Source organism: Acomys minous, assembly GCF_964271855.1.
Source record: "Acomys minous genome assembly, chromosome: 8".
In the NCBI taxonomy this organism is placed as follows: Eukaryota; Metazoa; Chordata; class Mammalia; order Rodentia; family Muridae; genus Acomys; species Acomys minous.
This window is the reverse complement of record NC_140489.1, coordinates 29,126,714-29,145,950: the sequence shown is the minus strand read 5'-3', so window position 1 is coordinate 29,145,950 and position 19,237 is coordinate 29,126,714. Positions and strand designations below refer to the sequence as shown.

At 41.5% G+C, this 19,237-nt stretch overlaps 1 protein-coding gene across 28 annotated transcripts in view; it reads left to right on the top strand.

The window, feature by feature from the left end:
- NRXN3 (neurexin 3) overlaps positions 1 to 19,237 on the top strand; it is a 1,580,128-nt gene that overhangs the window by 523,158 nt on the left and 1,037,733 nt on the right. For all 28 annotated transcript variants that reach the window (XM_084791335.1, XM_084791331.1, XM_084791320.1 and 25 more), the window contains 2 exons: positions 10,140 to 10,578; positions 16,214 to 16,597. In XM_084791335.1, the coding sequence (XP_084647461.1) occupies positions 10,140 to 10,578; positions 16,214 to 16,597 (823 nt within the window). The remainder of the gene's footprint in view (positions 1 to 10,139; positions 10,579 to 16,213; positions 16,598 to 19,237) is intronic.

Sequence of the window (19,237 nt, the reverse complement as noted above, 5' to 3'; positions counted from 1 at the left end):
CTTTGTTTCTCTCTCTCTCTCTTTCCTTCTTTATGAGAAAGAATATGAAGTTATGTGGAGAGAGAGGTAGGCAGTATTTATTAGGAGTTGGAAAGGGGAACATATTACCAAAATACATTGAATGAAAAGAACTTAAATTTCACACTTAAAAAATTGATTTCCATCTTGAAAGGAAACTCATAAAGAAGAAGATGGGGGTGTTGTCAAACGTCTTTTTAGTGTAAAGTTTAATGAAGACTAGGGAAATGTTCTCAGAAAAAAAACAAAATAGAAACAACAATAGCAACAAAATAGCCTTAGTATTTCTATCATGTCAACTGGACTGAATGCTTATTTGCAGTCTTCTGCACCTGATTAGAGACAATTCTGTTATCAGCTACCTGCCAGCACGTCATATTTCCTTACCAACTTCCCTACGTCTTCTGCTGATTATACAGGGACCTCTTTGGACCACTTTGAAAAGCCATCTGATTAGGATGTTCATTAGGCTAGAAGCAGAACTGCTTAGCAGGCCAGATAAGAAATAGTTGGTAATTGCTTTTGACAGACAAACCCACTTTGGATATTGCTTAGCCTCAAAGAAGCTGCAAAACTCTGATCTATGTATAGTTAAATAGATATAGGTCTCATAAAATAAAGAGATTTGATGCACTGTATGGACTTGTACTACTGGAATTTCCTCCATAGGCCAACCCACCTTTACAAGACCTGATGCTGTCCGTGGTGCTGAATCAGGTACTTTGTATTCTGCGCTGCTTAGCATACTTGTGTGGTATGCTGCTATAGGGTTTTTTTGTCAGCTATACTAGACTCATTGAGCCTTTAAAGAGAATTTTAATCCATATTCTGCATTTAGACCTTTCATATAATTTCTGTCTTCAAATTCTTGTTGCCATGTCTACCTCTTTTCACTTTGGCTGGTGACAGTGGGCAGTTGGTTATGGCCAAACGCTTCACTGCTGGGATTGATTTCTGCACTTTCAATCAGAACGCAGACAATAATAGCTCTGTGGCAACATTTCAAGATAATCCATGTGCCTCAGATGACAAATCCAAGATTCATTGACATAGAAAAAGTTTATAGTGACCCTTTAGCATACTCCAGAATGGAAGGCAGAGCTGGTGCTGAACTTTAGAAGCGAATCTTAGAAGATCCAGATAAAATCTGTGATTGAATTTTGTATTTTTTTCCATTAACATTCTGCCAGGGCACACAAAATAATAACAATTGCCACTCTAAGATACAGTGATTTCCATATAGGCAGCCTTATAGCACATTTCCTCAGCATGTACACTGAGGGAAACTCAATAAAATATTTAGTAGTCCCAGAAAATGCCTTTTACTTGTATGAAATTCTTTAGCTCTTCACCATCTCATCACTTATTGCCAGGCGGAGTACCTAGGTATTTCTTTCTTGATTACAGCATACACTATCTTAGAGGCATTAGCAAGTAGTCATGTGATCTCACTTGTTTCTTTTTTTAATCTCTTCATAGCTCTCCTTTATCATGCCTATTTGTATTTTATGTAAAGCACTTGGATAAGTTAAAAAGGAAAATCATGGTTTATTGTTCTTGAGAGGTAGTCAACCTACCGGGAGAGACAGAAAATAGCAGTTACAACCTGGAACATTGTGGGGGTTGGGGAGTGAGAAAAGAACTGGACTGCCAGTGGCATGTAATGAATAGAGACACTGGAGAGTTCCCAAGGAGGGATTGCTTAAGCCATGACTCATATGGTCAATAGTAATTATCCAGGAAAAAAAAAAACAGGTAAGATCCGTTTCTGGCATAATGAGTTGGAGGAAATGCATAATTCAGTGAGGTGACAGTGAAGTGGGAACTAAGATAGGGAGAGGCTACTATATAAGTTTTAAAAGTCTTCATTTAATTCTGAAATTGGTGAAGAGCCACTGAAAAGACTTTTTTTAATTTTGAGAAAACTATGTGATAATTAGAGCCATTTCCAGACTTTGGAATAAAAATAACATTGTCTATTCCTTGTAATTCTGGAAACCACCATTTCAGTTTTGTCACATTTCTAGTAAAAGTGCTAAAAAAAAAAAACTTCCTTTATGCTCTAATAGGTACCTCTTTTCTCATCAGTTGCATAATTTAAGTATTTTTAGAGTCTTTGAGTAGGACCACCTACTCATCTGATCTTGGTGTCTCTGCTCTGAGACATGAACCTTCCACTCTAGTCAGGCCTGTGCTCTTGACAAATACTATAAGACAGAAAGGAATGTACATGTTCACTGGGTATGTCCGCTTAGTGCATAGGGAAAGGAGAGATATGAGAGAGGGTGTGTAGTGGTTCTCTACAATGTACCAGAAATTCGGTTAGTTCTTGGGGATGCATTGAAGTCCACATCAGGAATATACCACTTCCGTTTATAAATCTCATGTTATGAGAATCTTAACAGTGTTGTTCCTGGAAGCACAGGGACGATCCAAATCTCATCAAATTTCTAATCACATGTCCTTGAACATCAATCACAGCAACAAATATATCTCACTGTCATTCTGCTTCTGAAAATATCTCCATGTTTAGGATTCCCAGCCTGTTGATCATGGCTGTTCTTATGCTTTCTTGCGTCCTCCATGGTAAAAAAAAAAAAACTAATGAACTAATTTTAATATGGAAAAATAACCTATCTTAATTTGGATTTTGTGTTAGAAGGTGATAAAAGTGGAGAATAGTTCCTCTTAATTTCATGAACATGTCTTTGAGAAGAGTTCTGAGGCTGCTTCTGGGTTTACTGAAATGACATCAGTTACTGAGGAATATCATCCTTTACTATGGAGGGTAGAGGAACATCTTTGCTAACATGAATCAAAGAGATGGGAGGGTTTGCTGTGCCATTGGTGACTCTAGCGGGCAAATAAATGTGTAAGCCTAAATGTAATGGGAATTCATGTAGGGTTGGCTTGCATAGTTAGGCACGTGGCCTGAAACACTGTAGTCAGTTGGTTCATGAGGTCTGGTCTATGCTTCTCTCTCTCTCTCTCTCTCTCTCTCTCTCTCTCTCTCTCTCTCTCTGTGTGTGTGTGTGTGTGTGTGTGTGTGTGTGTGTGCATGTGTGTCTCTCTCTCCCTCTGCCTCTTTCCCTGCTTGCAGGCACATGTGACTAAATTGTTTTATTCAGAATGACTTACGTATTAGGACTTTGCTATTCACCATCAGGTTGTCTGTTACTGCAATTTCCCCTACGTCCCTTTTACCTTTTCCTAGCCAAACTCTCACAGATGGAGGTCCCTACTGGGCTTAGCTTGTAGATGTGTTTCATTTGATCCATATCTGCTAGATCACACAGCATTAAAAAAAATTAGCTATTGGTCAACAGTCTTCTCCTGAGTTCAAGTTTAACTGGAGTCTTTTAGACCTTTTATTTTGAGCTCCAGAACTAAGATCCCCCTAACCCCCTGCCAGCTTCTCCTTTGAAGGGCTGAAACTTGGTTTTTATTTCCTGTTTATAGTGTTGGTGTTCTTATTTATTTGTTTGCTATTTTAATCATTGGCAGATCCTGACCACTGTTAACAAATCTAAAGCATGTAAATAACAGGAACTACAGTATGTAGCAGTTGGGGTTTTGAGCCTCAGGTTGGATGTCAGCTGCATCTCAGCAGGCAGAGAGAGTTTATTGACCCCTGTTAGTAAGACCAGAGTTGCAGATGTGGTCCTCACCATGCCAAGTATTAAGTTCTTCTGACTTGGGAAGCTAAGAGGACCATCTGCTACCACATTTGTGCTTGGACTTCACTGTTATGGTTTGGTCAGTTAATATAGCGTGATAGAAAATGATGTCAATGATAATCAGTCTTAAATCTGTGTGTGTGTGTGTGTGTGTGTGTGTGTGAGAGAGAGAGAGAGAGAGAGAGAGAGAGAGAGAGAGAGAGAGAGAGAGAGAAAGAGAGAGAGAGAGAGAGAGAGAGAGAGAGAGAGAGAAAGAAAGAGTAGCTGCCATGTATGTATCCTATGGTACGTACTAAGTACCACATTAAATCATTAATATATACAAGTTATTTGATACATAAATATTAAATTTGGGAGCTTGATAAATCAAGTCATTAGCTGTAACCTTGCCATTTGGGCTGGCAACACATTCAAGACTTATCCTGTGACAAGGATCTTTCATTTCTAATCATTCCATGTCAAGATAGACTGTGGCTCTCGTTTATACATTTTCACAGAAAACAACATCTAGTGAGTACTCACCAAGGGACAGGAACTATGTCAAGTCATTTCATGTAGAGTAATGTTATCTCATGTATTTCATATAGTCCTTTGAAGTGAGACTTGTCATCTACATTATCCATTGTTTCTAGGATGAGTTGAGTTAAATACTGTATTTAATGCCACATAGCTGGTATGAGTGGATCAAGCTTAAACATGACCAGGCAAGACTTACTAGTCCATGTTTTTAAGAAATGGCCCTGTACTGCCACTTGAGTCCATTATCTAATTTAAGAAAAGCATGAAGAATTACTGAGCATCTATACAGTTAAGAGCTAGTTCAGACTCTAAAAAGTATAATGTGTATTTTTGTTTTACATATTTACTCATGAGGTATTTGAGGTCTACTGAAAAATCCAGACTGAGCTTATTTCACAGTAACTAAGCTAAGTATTTTAAGTGACAGATAAGGAGAAAGCTATTTATTGAAAGAAGAAATCACAGCAGACCAGAATCATCAATTGCCAATGGCACAGAAGGGAAAGTGGGCAGAGACAGGAGCCTGTGTGATCCTGGGAAGACCCCAGAACCGAGATTCTTTTGTAGTCCTTCTTAGTCATTTTTGTTTCTTTACTCTATTGAGTATCACACAATAATGATATCATCTCAAAAGTTTTATCAAAGATGTGGCATTCTGGAAGCCAGAGACTAAATGCCCATTTCATTATTATCTATTCTCAAAGGGCTAAATTAGGGTGGGGGTAAACTATCTTTGTTTTAGTTTCTTAGAGGCTCCACGTGTGTCTATAAAGCAGAAACATGCATTGAAATTTGTAGCTAGCATTGCTGCATTCAAGCAGGATTCCTCTGCTTAAGGTACCCTGACACTGGCTTCCCCAGTAACATATCTTGATGGCACAATAACCTCACTATCAAATCCCCTCCAGCTCCTAGATTGACACAGAGGAGTTAAGTGGCTAAATCACATACATACCTGTAAGTTATATGATCTTAAATCTGATCAGGTGGGTTTACTCAAACTGTTCTCTGTGTGGACCCATAGATGATTAAAGATGCTTGACACTCAAAATAGAAGAAAGGCCACATGTTTGAACCTTCCAGTATTTGACTGCATAGATAGTTCCAAATGCCATCTGGGCCTGCATTATTACATTTCTTCTGGCTTTCTTGTTGGTGGATTGGGGGTCCAGAATTTATAACAGGTCTTATGTAAATATGTTTACAGAAAAATAAGAGTAACCTAGGGTGAGGTAGAAGTAAAAAGGAAATATTTCTATGAAAGGGACCCTTCAGTGAGTTCTTAAGGATCTACCTTACAACTCAGTAATCATGGAAGAGTTTGATGTTACAAATTCAACATGTGTACGTAGGTAAGCTAGTCTCCTTTCCCAACCCAGGCAATGCAGTGGGGCAAAAACCATTTTCATTTACTGCAATGTAAGTGTTCTGATTTGTCAAATAGGATCAACACTGGTAGAAAGGTATGGGATGACTTTGGATGGAGGTCCTGGGGAAAGGATGCTAGTTACACATCTTGGAGAATAGAGAAAACTTCAGTCTGAGGGAATAAATGAGCAAAGATAGTCTCACCAATATCTGAGGTGACTCTGACAGGTAGGTATCAGAGCCTTCTTCAGAGCTTCCCTAGTAGGGACAAAGAGCTTTGTGTGTCAAGATAAAGTTTTGTGTACTACCGAGGGATCTCTGTTTTATGTGTACGCATGACCTAGTAAAGAGTCTAAATAATACCATTCCTAGCACTTACCCTGCTCCAGTGCAATGAGACAGTTATAGGGCCAAGTCCTGGTTTTGCCCTTCCTTGACCATATGACTTTGGAATACTATCTGTCTTCCTCTGCACCTGTCAATGAGATGGGGCTAATGTTAGTGTTTCCAGCAGGTTATTGTAGATGATATATAACAGTGTTTTTCAAAAATCCTGGAACATTGTAGGTTCTCCATAGGTGGTAATTACTATTATTATATTGCTCTCATACCATAGTTTATGTATATACCTCCGTATCATGATCAAAGAGGAAAACAAGTACATTTGTTTAAAGAGACATCTTAACCCTGAGCCTTAGTTCTTAGTTCTTTTCCCAGCTGGTCTCCTAAGCATGAGTTATAAGTGCTAACACTAGTCTTTACAAATCCATCAGTGGGATAGCAAGACCAGCTTGTCATTCTTATACTCTGCCTCTCAGGCTGTGTGACATCTGCCCCCACGAGGCACCATTTCTACTTTGTCTTTAATTGCTTCTTGTCAGGGCAGCTTGTCAACAAGGCTGCTTTCTGTCACTTGATGTCATTTGTTTTGTCTAGTTCAGTGCATCAGTTTGGGACACTTGCTTAAGTGAGAGCCAGGTTTTCCAGAGAACACAGTACCAATGTTAATTCACCTTGAGCAAAGGTCTGGCCAGCCTTCCTGTTCATGCCCTGGTGCACATGCCCAAAGCATCAGTAGTCTTATACCCAGCTGTTGAATAGTTCTGCTTAGAGTATGTGTAGTAGGTAAAAGGATAGATGACAGCAACAGAGCTGGTCAGGTGAGTGACACTGGGCTACAAGACAAGTTCCCCCCTTGCCCTTTCTTCTTGGTAGTAGCTATTCTACAGAATCTCAAGTTGGAGCCTCTTATTTCTAGTAGAGTTCTGGCTTTGCTGCAGATCAAGATGTAGCATTGCTTTTCCCTAGATTTCTGTGCCAGTTGAGAATTTGTTGTCTTCTACTATGGATGGGTTTTAATTTCTTCTTGACATTAACCTGAAAGAACAAAGTGAATATTGTGAATGGATGGACTGAGGAGACTGAATAAAATTGACATTCAGAAAGGTTACTTAACTGTCAGCAAATAAATGTTGGCTCTTCTTTCACTGTTGGAAAAATTCTGCATATACAGACAAGCAGTTTAGGGGTCATAAAAGAGAGCTTGCCACCCAAGACTCTTTGACTGAAATCTAGTTATCACCAATCACTTTCTGTTCCTGATTTTCCCAATCATTTCTTCAAAATATATTATATCTCCTTCTCATCATTGTTAGTACCAGGCTCAGCAGTGTACCCTCTCCTGGAAGAGTTTGTCTTCATATTCATATAAAAAGCCTTTGTCTTTTCACCTTTTGTCTTGGATCCCTGTAAGGACAGATGGTTGGACTTTCTCTTTCTATTTATTGTTCAAGGAGCCAGGCCTTCTCTTTTGAATGAGTTGTTGCTGCCAACTAATAATTTTTACAGAGAGAAAAGTCAATGGAATTTTATCCAGATACAGACCAAGGCAAAGCTTGGTTCCCATACAGAGACCACACATGCTAGGCCATCATAGTGGGGATTAGAAAGGAGATACTATCAGTCAGACTCCGATACAAAGATCACACATGCTAGGGCATCATAGTGGGGATTAGAAAGGAGACACTATCCATCAAACTCTGGTTGTTTCTTTTATGATTTGTTTGTTTGAGCAGTTGCCTAAGGAGCCAAGTGTCTTCTTTTTTGTTCATGGTCAGTCTGGTGGAACTAAAACAAGAAAGTCAGCATTTGAGCAGAGAAGCTGATTATACCTGAGTTTCTATGACATGGATAAGGAGCTTCCTGGGTGCTGATGGTAGTAATAGTAAATATGTAAGCAGTCCGCCTATAGTCTGTGGACCTGATGCTTGGATTGGAGTCCTGCTCTACACTTAGCAGCATTATGCCTCTGTACTGGTTCCCTAGCTGCTTTCTGTGTCCATAGGATAAAGGAATGACTCCATGTTGGCCAAGTAGGTGGTGTGTGAGTGGCACGGCAGATAATAAGCCTTCACTATAGAGACTTGTAATAGGTGTCTTGGAAAGTGTTAAAAAAAAATCATTAGTATTCTCAATGGTATTGACTACAGTTGAGCCCACAGTCAAGGTTACAGAATAGGTGAAGAATTTTCCAACGTTTTGTCATAGTTGCAGATCACACTGGCTGTTATTGTTCAAAGTCAGCAGCTCTGCTTGGTTATGGCCTGGTGACAGGAGGGAGGAGGGACTCAGTCTGTAGTTGGATGTTACACTAGAATCCAGTTGTGGGACCAGAGAGCTGACTTGGCAGAGAAAATCCTTGTGAGTAAATGTGAGGACTTAAGCTCTGAACCCCCTACCCAAGAACCCACATCACACTGGAAGCAGTGGTGTGCATGTGTAATCTTCCTGTGCCTGTGGTGAGATAGGCACAGAGTCAGGGTAATCTCTGGAAACTCTTAGACCAGATCATCAGCAGCAAAGGAGAGGCCCTCTTTCTTTCCTTTCTTTTAAATGTATTTTTAACTTATATATTCACTTTATATCTCTATCATAGCCCCTTCCTCCCATGCTCTTTCTCCTATTTCCCCCCCCCATTGTCTACACACACACACACACACACACACACACACACACACACACACACACACACACACAGGATATGGGGAGGGGAGAAAGCATATGAAGTTAGTGAAATGAGCCCTAATAAGGGAAAAATTTTAAATATTTTTCAGGAAATTTAGACTATTCTGTATAGTGTTATGTATTATTCCAGGTTTGGGAAGTCATAGCAGATAACAAACTTTGTTTTCATTGATATTCTCACTTTCCTTTTCCACTCACTCACTCTGTCTGAGATGGTGACCATGGTCATGTTGCTGTGGGCTAAGCCTTGGGGAGAACACAGAGACTGAGATCCATGATGTACCTCTTATAGAGCAAATTAACCTACGGTATAAATTGTTTTTGTAAATTCTATCCTCATATAAATAAATGTTCCCAACTGACTAAATTAGGGTATCCCCTTTGCCTCTATATTGACAGCATATTCAATGTCATTATAAAAATAAAGCCCTACACACCCTCCTTTTAGCCAACGCTCATAATGTTTAACCATTTTACAAATCTTTTGTGTGTGTTCATGATGTATATATGTGTGTGGATAAGGTATATGCATGCCATGGCCTGTGTATGGATGTAAGACAACAGTGTCGGGTTTTAGTCTTCAATTTCTACCTGGTTTGAAGCTCAGCCTCTTTTTGGCTGATGCACATGCCAGATCACTCAGTTCATGGCATTCAGGGGCTTGCTCTGCCTCTGCCTCCCATCCTGCCACAGACACACTGGGATTACAGAAACACACTATCATATCCAGCTTTAAGTGGGTCCTTTTACTTGTGCAGCAAGCACTTTACCCAATGAGACATCTCTTCCGCTCCAGTCAATCATTCTTAAAGGCAATACATCCACATCGTTTTGAATAATCAAACAAAACAAGAGGATATTGTGAAAATGTATGTCTCTCAGTCCTGAATATGAATCCCATAAATTCATTCTCCTGACAATTTCATAGTTCATAACTCTTTCCAAAGATACTTTATGCTTATATAAACCTATGCATTTATGGCTCTTCATTTTCATACAATAGCAAAGTAATTATCACTTTGCCCTGCTCCTACACTTGAAAAAAAATGACTTGGAAGGACTCACATAAAAACCTGAGGCATTACCCAATTTTAAAAGGCAGCATTGTATCCCGTTATAGAGGTGTACCATCTATTATTGATGACTATTAAGGCTGTTTGTGGCCTTTTTACTAGGGATTTTTCAGCAAAAAAAAAAAAAAATATGTGTGTATTTTGCATCCGTACAACCCAGTCTCTCTCAAATTTTACTTGTGAACTCATACTGATAACTTTTTGTCATCCAGGAAACTGGCTACACGAAGAAAGACAAAAGGCACACAGTGGTAATGTAGAGGCTCATCTGAAGCTTGCATATGTCCCAGACATCTCTTGGGATGCTTTTTTTTTATAATGAGTCTTTTGTTTCCCATGTTGTTTCAGACCATTATGTCCTGAAGCCGCTTCAGACCCTTTGTCTAGATGCCCAGTGAGTGATGGATTGATGCTGTTTGCAAGATTGATTCACATGGCACATTTGTTTGGCTTTTGACAGGTTGTTTACAAGAATAACGACATCCGGCTGGAGCTGTCTCGCTTGGCCCGGATTGGGGACACCAAGATGAAAATCTACGGTGAAGTTGTGTTCAAGTGTGAGAACGTGGCCACACTGGACCCCATCAACTTTGAGACCCCGGAGGCTTACATCAGCTTGCCCAAGTGGAACACGAAACGTATGGGCTCCATCTCTTTTGACTTTCGTACCACTGAGCCCAACGGCCTGATCCTCTTTACTCACGGGAAGCCTCAGGAGAGGAAAGATGTCCGGAGCCAAAAGAACACAAAAGTTGACTTCTTTGCTGTGGAGCTTCTTGACGGCAACCTATATTTGCTGCTTGACATGGGCTCTGGCACCATTAAAGTGAAGGCCACTCAGAAGAAAGCCAATGACGGCGAATGGTACCATGTGGACATTCAGCGTGATGGCAGATCAGGTAAAAAGGGCCCAGGACTGAGACTAGATCAAAACACTAGCTCCCCTCCCCCCAGGCTTTATGTATTTATTATAATATCCACTTGCGTGCTCACCTGTCCCCCCACTATTCTCTAATAGTGTTGTAATTCTCTAATGGCTGCTATAAAATTATATTTATGGCTAAGATGCCTGACTTGTGGATGACTGGCACTTGGCTTTGCTATCATTCTGCACAATGGTGTCATGACAGTTCTAAGACCCTAGCACCATGAGTGATTTAATAAATAGCATTTCTAGTCCTTCCACAGGGACTGTCATGGTGTGACATCCCCCACCCTTTCATCTCTTCTCTCCTGTCACCATGGAAACTGACTCTGACATCATAGGTGTTACATTACGTGATTACTTGGTGGGATACATGTCATTGCAAGAGTTTATGCAATGATAGCCCTTCAATAATTGGCAAGAGTCATGTTGCACGGGGGAATTAGGACAAGAAAGGAAACAGCAAATTGATTTTTCCTGAAGTCATGTTCAATTTAAAGCCTTCCTTTGGTGTGAAAGCAAGCCCACATTTCACTCCTCTGCTCAGACCTCACTAACTCCCCATTCCTCTTCATAACCTTTTACATTTGGATTAAATGGCTTTGTTTGTTTCTGTAGCCACAGATCAAACAAACTAGCCCCAGGCAGTACATAGCTACTCTGGAAGACTAACAAAAAGAGGGAGGGAGGCAGGGGGTGGTGGCAATTGAGGATCTGGGCTTTTGAATGCCTGAACAGCCTGCCTGGCTTTCTAAGGCCCCTCCAGCAATGAGAGTCATATTCTATGTTTTTAGTAAGGGTGTTTCCCCAAGAGGGCTAGGTACAGCATCTGAATTTCAGGCTCGTTTTATGATTCTTCATCTGGGTAGCACATACACAAGTCTAATTTTAGTTTCGTTTGCTGTACTTGTTATTAACTACTTCTCTTGCGCACATGTGGAAGTCTTAATCTAGGCATTTTTATGTCTAGCTGCCCTTGACCAATACAACGGAACAAGAGGTGCCCCACACCCCACCTCTTGCCACCCAAAGCTGAAATTAGAAATGGCTGAGCTTCCGTGGAGTGGCAGCTTTTCTGTGTAATTTCCCAGCAGAGATGAGTGATACTGCCCTCAGGAAGATCTGGATGGGGTCTATGCAGAATGCAGTCACTGGCAGATTGTGGCCTTACACGTTTTACTGCTCAGTAGGATTCTCTGTTGATTGTCCGAAATCTGCTCAGAACCAAGAGGCTTCAAATTAAATGTACTTGTTGAGCAAGAATGAACAGTTTGTGAGGGTTTTTTTAAAGAAATAAAAAAAATTAATTTCTCTAGAGGCTAAATTTCTCTCTTTCTTAAGTTTATCCGTAAAATGCCAACTGGAGCAGCACCAAAACACGGTCTCAGAATTGCCTACAAAACACCACTGTTGATTAAGACTGTGTATGGAGATGTGTTACGGTTGAAGAGTTTTGTGTGTGATTAACTTATCTGTGACCTTGGTATGACTTAGCCATGGCCCATTGATAACCCATGATGGTTAGTATACATAAAGACACCCTATATTTGTTTTTAGTTACTCCAACACTAATTGCTTTCTCTAGTTGTCTTCTTTACAGTTACTGTTGCTGTGATGACCAATAGTAACTTGGAGAGGAAAGGGTTTATTTTGATCACAGTTCCATACCAGTGAGAGCAGGAGATACTCAGGGCAAGAACCTAGGGGCAGGAGCTGAGGCAGAGGCCATGGAGGGGTAAGGCTTAGTGGCTTGTTCTTCTTGGTTTGCTCAGCCTTCTTTCTTATTGAGCCCAGGAGCACTAGCCACAATGGCTGGGCCCTACCTCATTAGTCATTAATTAAGAAAATGCCCCTATAGGCTTGCCTTCACCCTGATCTTAGGAGGGCATTTTTAAAATTGAAGTTCTCTCCTTTCTGATGATTCTAGTTTGTATCAAATTGAAATAAAATTAGCCAGTATACTCATATAGGCATCTTGGTTTGCATTTTTAGAACCACCAGGGAACCCATCTTCTACAAATAAATTTGGATTTTAGGAGCCTTAACTTTCATATGTGGAAGCTATGGCCTTGGTCAGTGTCTTGAAGTTCTGATGATTTTGATTAAAGCCTATAAAACTTACAGAGTAAAAAATAGTGAATCCAGGAAAGCAGTGAAACAATATGATCTATTACACTTCATATTCTTTCAGTTAGCTATGAATGTTCTAAAATAGATATTTGTAAAACAAGTGTGTCCAAATGTGCCTTCTTCCCTGAGCACTCAGGAGACTGACTGGCCTGAGAGAAGATCCAGAAAATACTTCATGATCACTCCTCAGTGGAGACAATGATTCTTAAAACCCAAAAAGTACATTCAAAATGTGCTCAGTTCAGAGCATGTGCTTTTTATGAGATACAGTCCGGGCTCCAAATTTCAAATTGATTCTCTTCCTGTCAGTACTTGGCAATCTGCCTGTCTCTTGTCTCAGTTTATTTCTGACTGCTACTACAAAATATCCTGACTAAGGCAACGTAAGGGAGAAAGGACTGTATTGGTTTACAGTTCTGGAGAGGTACAGCCTATCACAGCAGGGAAGGCATGATGTTAGGAAAAGCAGGCATGGTGGTAGGAGCAAGAGGTTGGCCTTCCATGTTGCATCTAGACTCAAAAAAGCAGGGAGTGAACAGACCGTACAGCCAGGTTATCAGGTTTCAAGGCCTATCTCCAGGGACCACCCACATCCTTCAGCTATATTCCATAACCTTTCCAACAGAGAATCAGCTGTGTGCAAGTGTTCAAACACATGAGCAAATGCGGCATATTTCCCATTCGAACCACATTACCTCATTAACTGATGATCAAACACATTAGACCCGTCTGAAGAACTAAAGAAATCTGCAAGAGAAGACGTTTAGGAGACACAACTCTCAACTTCTCCCTGTTTCAAAATAACAATTTCATTTATTCTTTGAATATTTCATACGTGTAGACCATGTATTTAAATTTTATCCATGTCCCCACTATCTCCCTCCAGCTCCCCTGGGATCCACCATTCTATCTCGCTGATAACATCGTTGTCATCATCATCATCATCATCATCATCATCATCATCATCATTACTAATTACTTAATAATTCCCACAGTCAAATTAATGATAATCATATATTCAAGGGTCTGGGGCCATCCACTGGAGCATGGGAAACCCATCAGTAACCATGTCCACAAAGAAAAATGATTCTTTGCTCCTCAGCAGCTGTCAGCTACCGTCACTCCTCCCTTAGGGGAGCCTTGAAAGCACCTCTCTCAAACAAGCTGGAATTTTAATGTCTCCTACATCACAAAATTGTTTTGAGGAAGGAATTTTTAAAAGCATAATAAATAGCAGCATGGTTGAGTGGTAGAGTAAAATGGCCCATATGTGAATCACTGGATCTGAGCCCCAGCACCTAAAATCACATGGTAGCTCACAACTACCCATCAGTTCCCAGGGATCTTGTGCCTTCTTCTGACCTCTACGGGCACCAGGCATGCATGTGGTACACATATAGAGGTGAATTAAAAACACTTATACATATAAGATTTAAAAACAAAAAAATAAATATATAAAATACTTAAGATGGTGTCCAGGATATTTTTTTGTTGTGTGGACTATTGAAATATTAAGAATTAAACATGCAAAGCCTATTTCCCTAGGAGACAGCTTCTAATGAGAGTTAAGGGAGGGTTGCTGGTTTAATCTACCCCATCCCCACAATAGGGCTCTTTACGTTCTTTCCATTCCGTTCTCCTGTTGTAATCTGGAGTGCGCACACCATATTTGTGATCTCCTTTGCTCTGCTTCAGCACTTAGGTTGTACGCTTACTGGCTACAGGAAGTGAGGCCCAGACAGAAAAACTAGAGCTGAGGCTGATTAGCAGCTGGCCCCATCCACCACTTCTCTCACTACCTAAAAACCTTGCAATAATAATATTTTTTTAAAAAAAATTCTGGCAGGATATTCAGATACCACCCTTTTCATCTCCTAATTTTCCAGCCCAGGAAACAGCTGTAAAGGTGTAGAGAGACTGGCACAGGTGGAACAGCCATGGAAGGCAGAAGTACTTCTTTCATTTCCCCAGGCCAGGCGCTAGGATGCTGCTTCTAAAATCTCATTTGGCAGAGCCCATTATCCTGTTCCTCACAGGACTTAGCTATGTCTCTGGGCTCATCTTCTTACCTCTTTGATTATGAACAAACCTCCTCTTGCCATAAGGGCATAATAATAATTATTATTAAAATAATGCACAGTAATAAGAATTATTAATAATAATAGTATTGTGTGTATGTGTACTATAGAGTACATATGGATGTCAGAGGATAATATTGTGGAGTTGATTCTTTCCTCCTACCTTTACCTGGGTACCAGGGATCAAACTCAGGTTGTCAGGTTTATTCCATAGACACCTTTGCCCAATAAGTGACCTCATAGACCCCACAGGGCTTTGTAAGAGCCATTCTCTCTGCCATGCATGCTCTTTCCCTTGAGTTTTGCGGGTCTGTGGCTGGGGCTGGATCTTTCTCAACTTTCTGTCTTAACTGGTCTTCATGTGGAGATATCTTCAGTGGCCATACACTTTAAAGTAGATCCTATGAGACGGTCTTAGAGCACCCATTTGGCTATTTCTCGAGCACCCGCTATTAGCTAATATTCTTAGATCATCTGTTGATTTTTCTGCTTCTGTGCTCTGAAAAATTAGCTCTGTAGGAGGAGGCCTCTGCCCGAGAAGCCCAGAACTGTGTCAGAAACTACCACTAGAGAGATGGAAGTGCTCACTATGCATTTAAGAATGCACGAAGAAACAAATTCCCCTCAGGTGTTGTGGCTCACACCTGTCATTCCAGCACTCAGGAAGTAAAGGCAGAAGGATGACTTAAGTGTAAGCCCAGTTTAGTTTTCATAGTAAGTAGCAGGCCAGGTAGGGCAACTTAGTAAGCCTGTCTAAAAACAAACACACAAGCCAAAACCAGTAACAAAACCAGCCGAAGGCAATGCCCAACATTATGGTTGACAGAGTGGGCAGCCAAATTCCCAGTTGATAGGGTAGCCATGGATAGAGAAAACCCATTCCTTTGGGGCATCATGTACCCCTGAAGGGGACATAGGTAACACAGATTCATTCTGCCCCTGGATTTGCTTTAAGTGATCTACACATCTGCTTTCATTTAGTCATCACAGCAACCTCTTAGTTGAGAATAATTGGTTTCCCTTTTAGAGATGAAAGGTGAAGTCTGTTCTTCAAGGCTCTAAGGATAGTAGTTGGCAGAGCTGGAATTTAGCCTCCTCTCGCTCTCTTTTTCATCTTATATTTCAGTGAATATGGTTATAAACAGACGTACTGGAGTTAGTCGCTCGGCTTCTTTTTGAGTCTTCCTATACGGCCCAGGCCATCCTAGCTTCCGGGATTGGAACCAAATGATTCTTCCCACCAGCTTGTATCCATTCTGTTTCCTGATTGCTGTGACGTCTCCTGACAAGGCAATGCTGAGCTCCTCTCTCACCTGTGGGCCTGCTTTCGTTTAAGCAGCTCCAGAATTGCACCAGATATAAGGGACCCTTAACTCACTTTGCGCCTGTCTCCCGTTCCAGGTACCATATCTGTGAACAGCAGGCGCACGCCATTCACCGCCAGTGGGGAGAGTGAAATCTTGGACCTGGAAGGGGACATGTATCTGGGCGGACTGCCAGAGAACCGAGCTGGCCTCATTCTTCCCACGGAGCTCTGGACCGCCATGCTCAACTACGGCTATGTGGGCTGCATCCGTGACTTGTTCATTGACGGGCGCAGCAAGAACATCCGGCAGCTGGCGGAGATGCAGAACGCGGCAGGCGTCAAGTCCTCCTGTTCACGCATGAGCGCCAAGCAGTGTGACAGCTACCCCTGCAAGAACAATGCGGTGTGCAAGGACGGCTGGAACCGCTTCGTCTGCGACTGCACTGGCACCGGCTACTGGGGGAGAACCTGCGAAAGAGGTGAGTAGCACGTCCGGGTCTGAGTAGAATCATAGATGGCCCAGGGACATCTTTGCTCATCCTGTGATTTTTTTTTTCCACCTACAAACAACAGTGTTGGGTCACAATACACTTTAAATATTGTCTATGGATAGTGAAGGTTCTAGAAGTAGCCAAATTGGTTGTTTCTTTTAGTCCTTGAACTGATGTTTTCTTAGTGCTGTCTACAGGCTGACTCCTGGGTTGGTCCCCCCAAAAGCAGACATTTGAACAAAATGTGTTTTATCTCTGTCTTCCTGAAGCTGCCTGTCTGTTGGGATTATATAACTACTTTCATAAGCATGGTGAGTTTTAGAAGAGGCCGAGTGGTGGGGTGATTATGGACACCATCTCTGGAGCCTGTTGGGGTGAGAATTTGGGCTTCTCACGTTGTTGTATGAGCTTCTCGAAGACAGTATCTTTGAGAGTTGATTTACTTATTTGTAAAAGACAGGCAACCAGGAATCTCTCTCATCGGGATGCTGATGGTGATTAAGTTAATGGGTTCCTGAAATGTGGAGAGCATTTAACACATGCCAGTGATTGCTCTAGCTAGTTATTAGGATCAACACCACCAAAGGGAAGGTGCAGAGGGGCAAGGAGACCCAGTGTACTCCAGGAATTTAGATAGTGTTTCTTCAAAGAGAAGGAGTGTGATCTGAACCGGAAGGGAAGTGTGCACCAAGGGGCGGATGTGAAGCTAGGCCAAAGAGAGAGATGGGGGAGGTGCTTTGTTTTTGTCGAAACTAAGTTGTAATAGAATTGGGGTGTGAAAGGTTGCTATGGAGGCAGAAGCTGACCCTATAGAACAGGCAGGGTAGCCTGGGTCTCCTTTTCCACGCACAAGTTAAGAATTTCACATTTGCACTCAACTTACAGTCTGTGCAGCAAAGAAGATATGGATGTTAACAAAAACACAACATCGAGACAAGGAGATTTTGAGCCAGGTGTGATGGCACACCCCCCCCCCATGCCCCCTGTAATCCCAGCACATTGGGAGGCAAAGGCAGGTGGATCTCTGTAAATTCAAGGGCAGGCTGGTCGACAAAGAGCGTCTGGCACAGCCGAGGCTACACAGAGAAACAATATCTCCAAAACAAACAAACAAAAAAAGCCCCCCCCCCAAGAAAAAACAAAACCTAAAACCAGAAAGACAAGGAGATTCTTGTTTGCAAACCACATCCTGATGGCAGCTGGCCCTACTTCACGCTGGCTATGGATTATAATGATCTCCTTTATATGATAGGTCACTTTACACAATAAGTATTTTTTTGAGGACCTCAGTTCTACAAGCGTTGAGGATAAGGTATAGAATCTCCAAAAGACATTTCTCTTGTTCTCTGGGAGTTTATCATTTATTTGACTAAGGAATGCAAATTTTTTACAAAAGAAAAAAAAAGCAGCATGTACTCTGTTTGAGGACAGAGGAGGAAGATGGAGAGAGACAGGGAAAGAGGTAATGTCTTGAAGACCTATCTGTGGGGGCTTCACTGCTGAAAATCACCAACAATCAGAAGCTCTGGGAATGGAAACTATGGTGATGGCAGAGACGTGGGACAAGGCAGGAGTGGGGCTGAGCAGTTGTTTTCAAAGAGTGTTTTTTAAGAGGTCCCCAATGTTACTTCAAGAGATAACAAGCCTTCCTCCGTCCCCCTTCATCCTCTGTACCTTCTCTTTGATGCTGCTGACACTACTAACTAACTATAGACCAATCACTAATACGTACTGAGTGATCTCTACACTTCAGAAACGTGCATTTCAAGGGAACTGCAGGTCTTCCCTGCACTCATAGCAAAAGCAAGACACGGGACATTAGGGTGAAGGAGAAAAAGGGAACTTTCTTGTAGCTTTGGAATTTAAATTTAAATTCAAATCCACTGCACTTCCAAAGCAGCAACAACCATAATATGAGCTGAGATGAGGAGGCAGCCATCTGGAATAGAAATAGGCCACATGGGGTTGCTAAGTCTGTCAAGTGCCTGGACTCTTTCCAAATGTCTTTGTAGGGTAGCCTACCCTGGTGCTGTATTGGAGAGATGGAAAGGTCATTTGACCTCTGGGATGGAAAAGACTGATTTGATATAAACCAAGGTATCGAGGATTTTACACTGTCTATATAAACAATGTAAGAATATAAGGTTACCTCAGACACTTCACCTCTTCCTCTTGTAACTCACAGGCCTTGGGGTGCTAGAGGTGGGAAGCAGTGTCTGTAGCCAGCTGTGCAAGGTCTTTATGAGTTCACCTATTCCAAGGGCAAAGCCATGGGAGTTGGTCCAAAATTGGCCAAGTACAGCGAAAGTCACTGCATCTTTTACATTGTCACTTTTGACTAGTCATTAAAAGGCAGCTGATTGGGGGATATATGAGGGACAATTATTCTTGGTACAGTGCAGCCAAGAGACATCCATTCTGGCCAAATGAGACTCAGCTTAGCGAATTTAAGACATTTGATCTATATATCACTCAAGTCCCAGACGGTTCAACTGATTGTTTTGTTCCCCCACTAATTGTTTTTTGCCCCTGTATTGTTCCTGACACCATGTCCAGAATGAATCATTGGAGTGGAAAAATGAGAGGACTGTACTGCTCATAAATGCCAAGGTGCTTCCAAATGACACT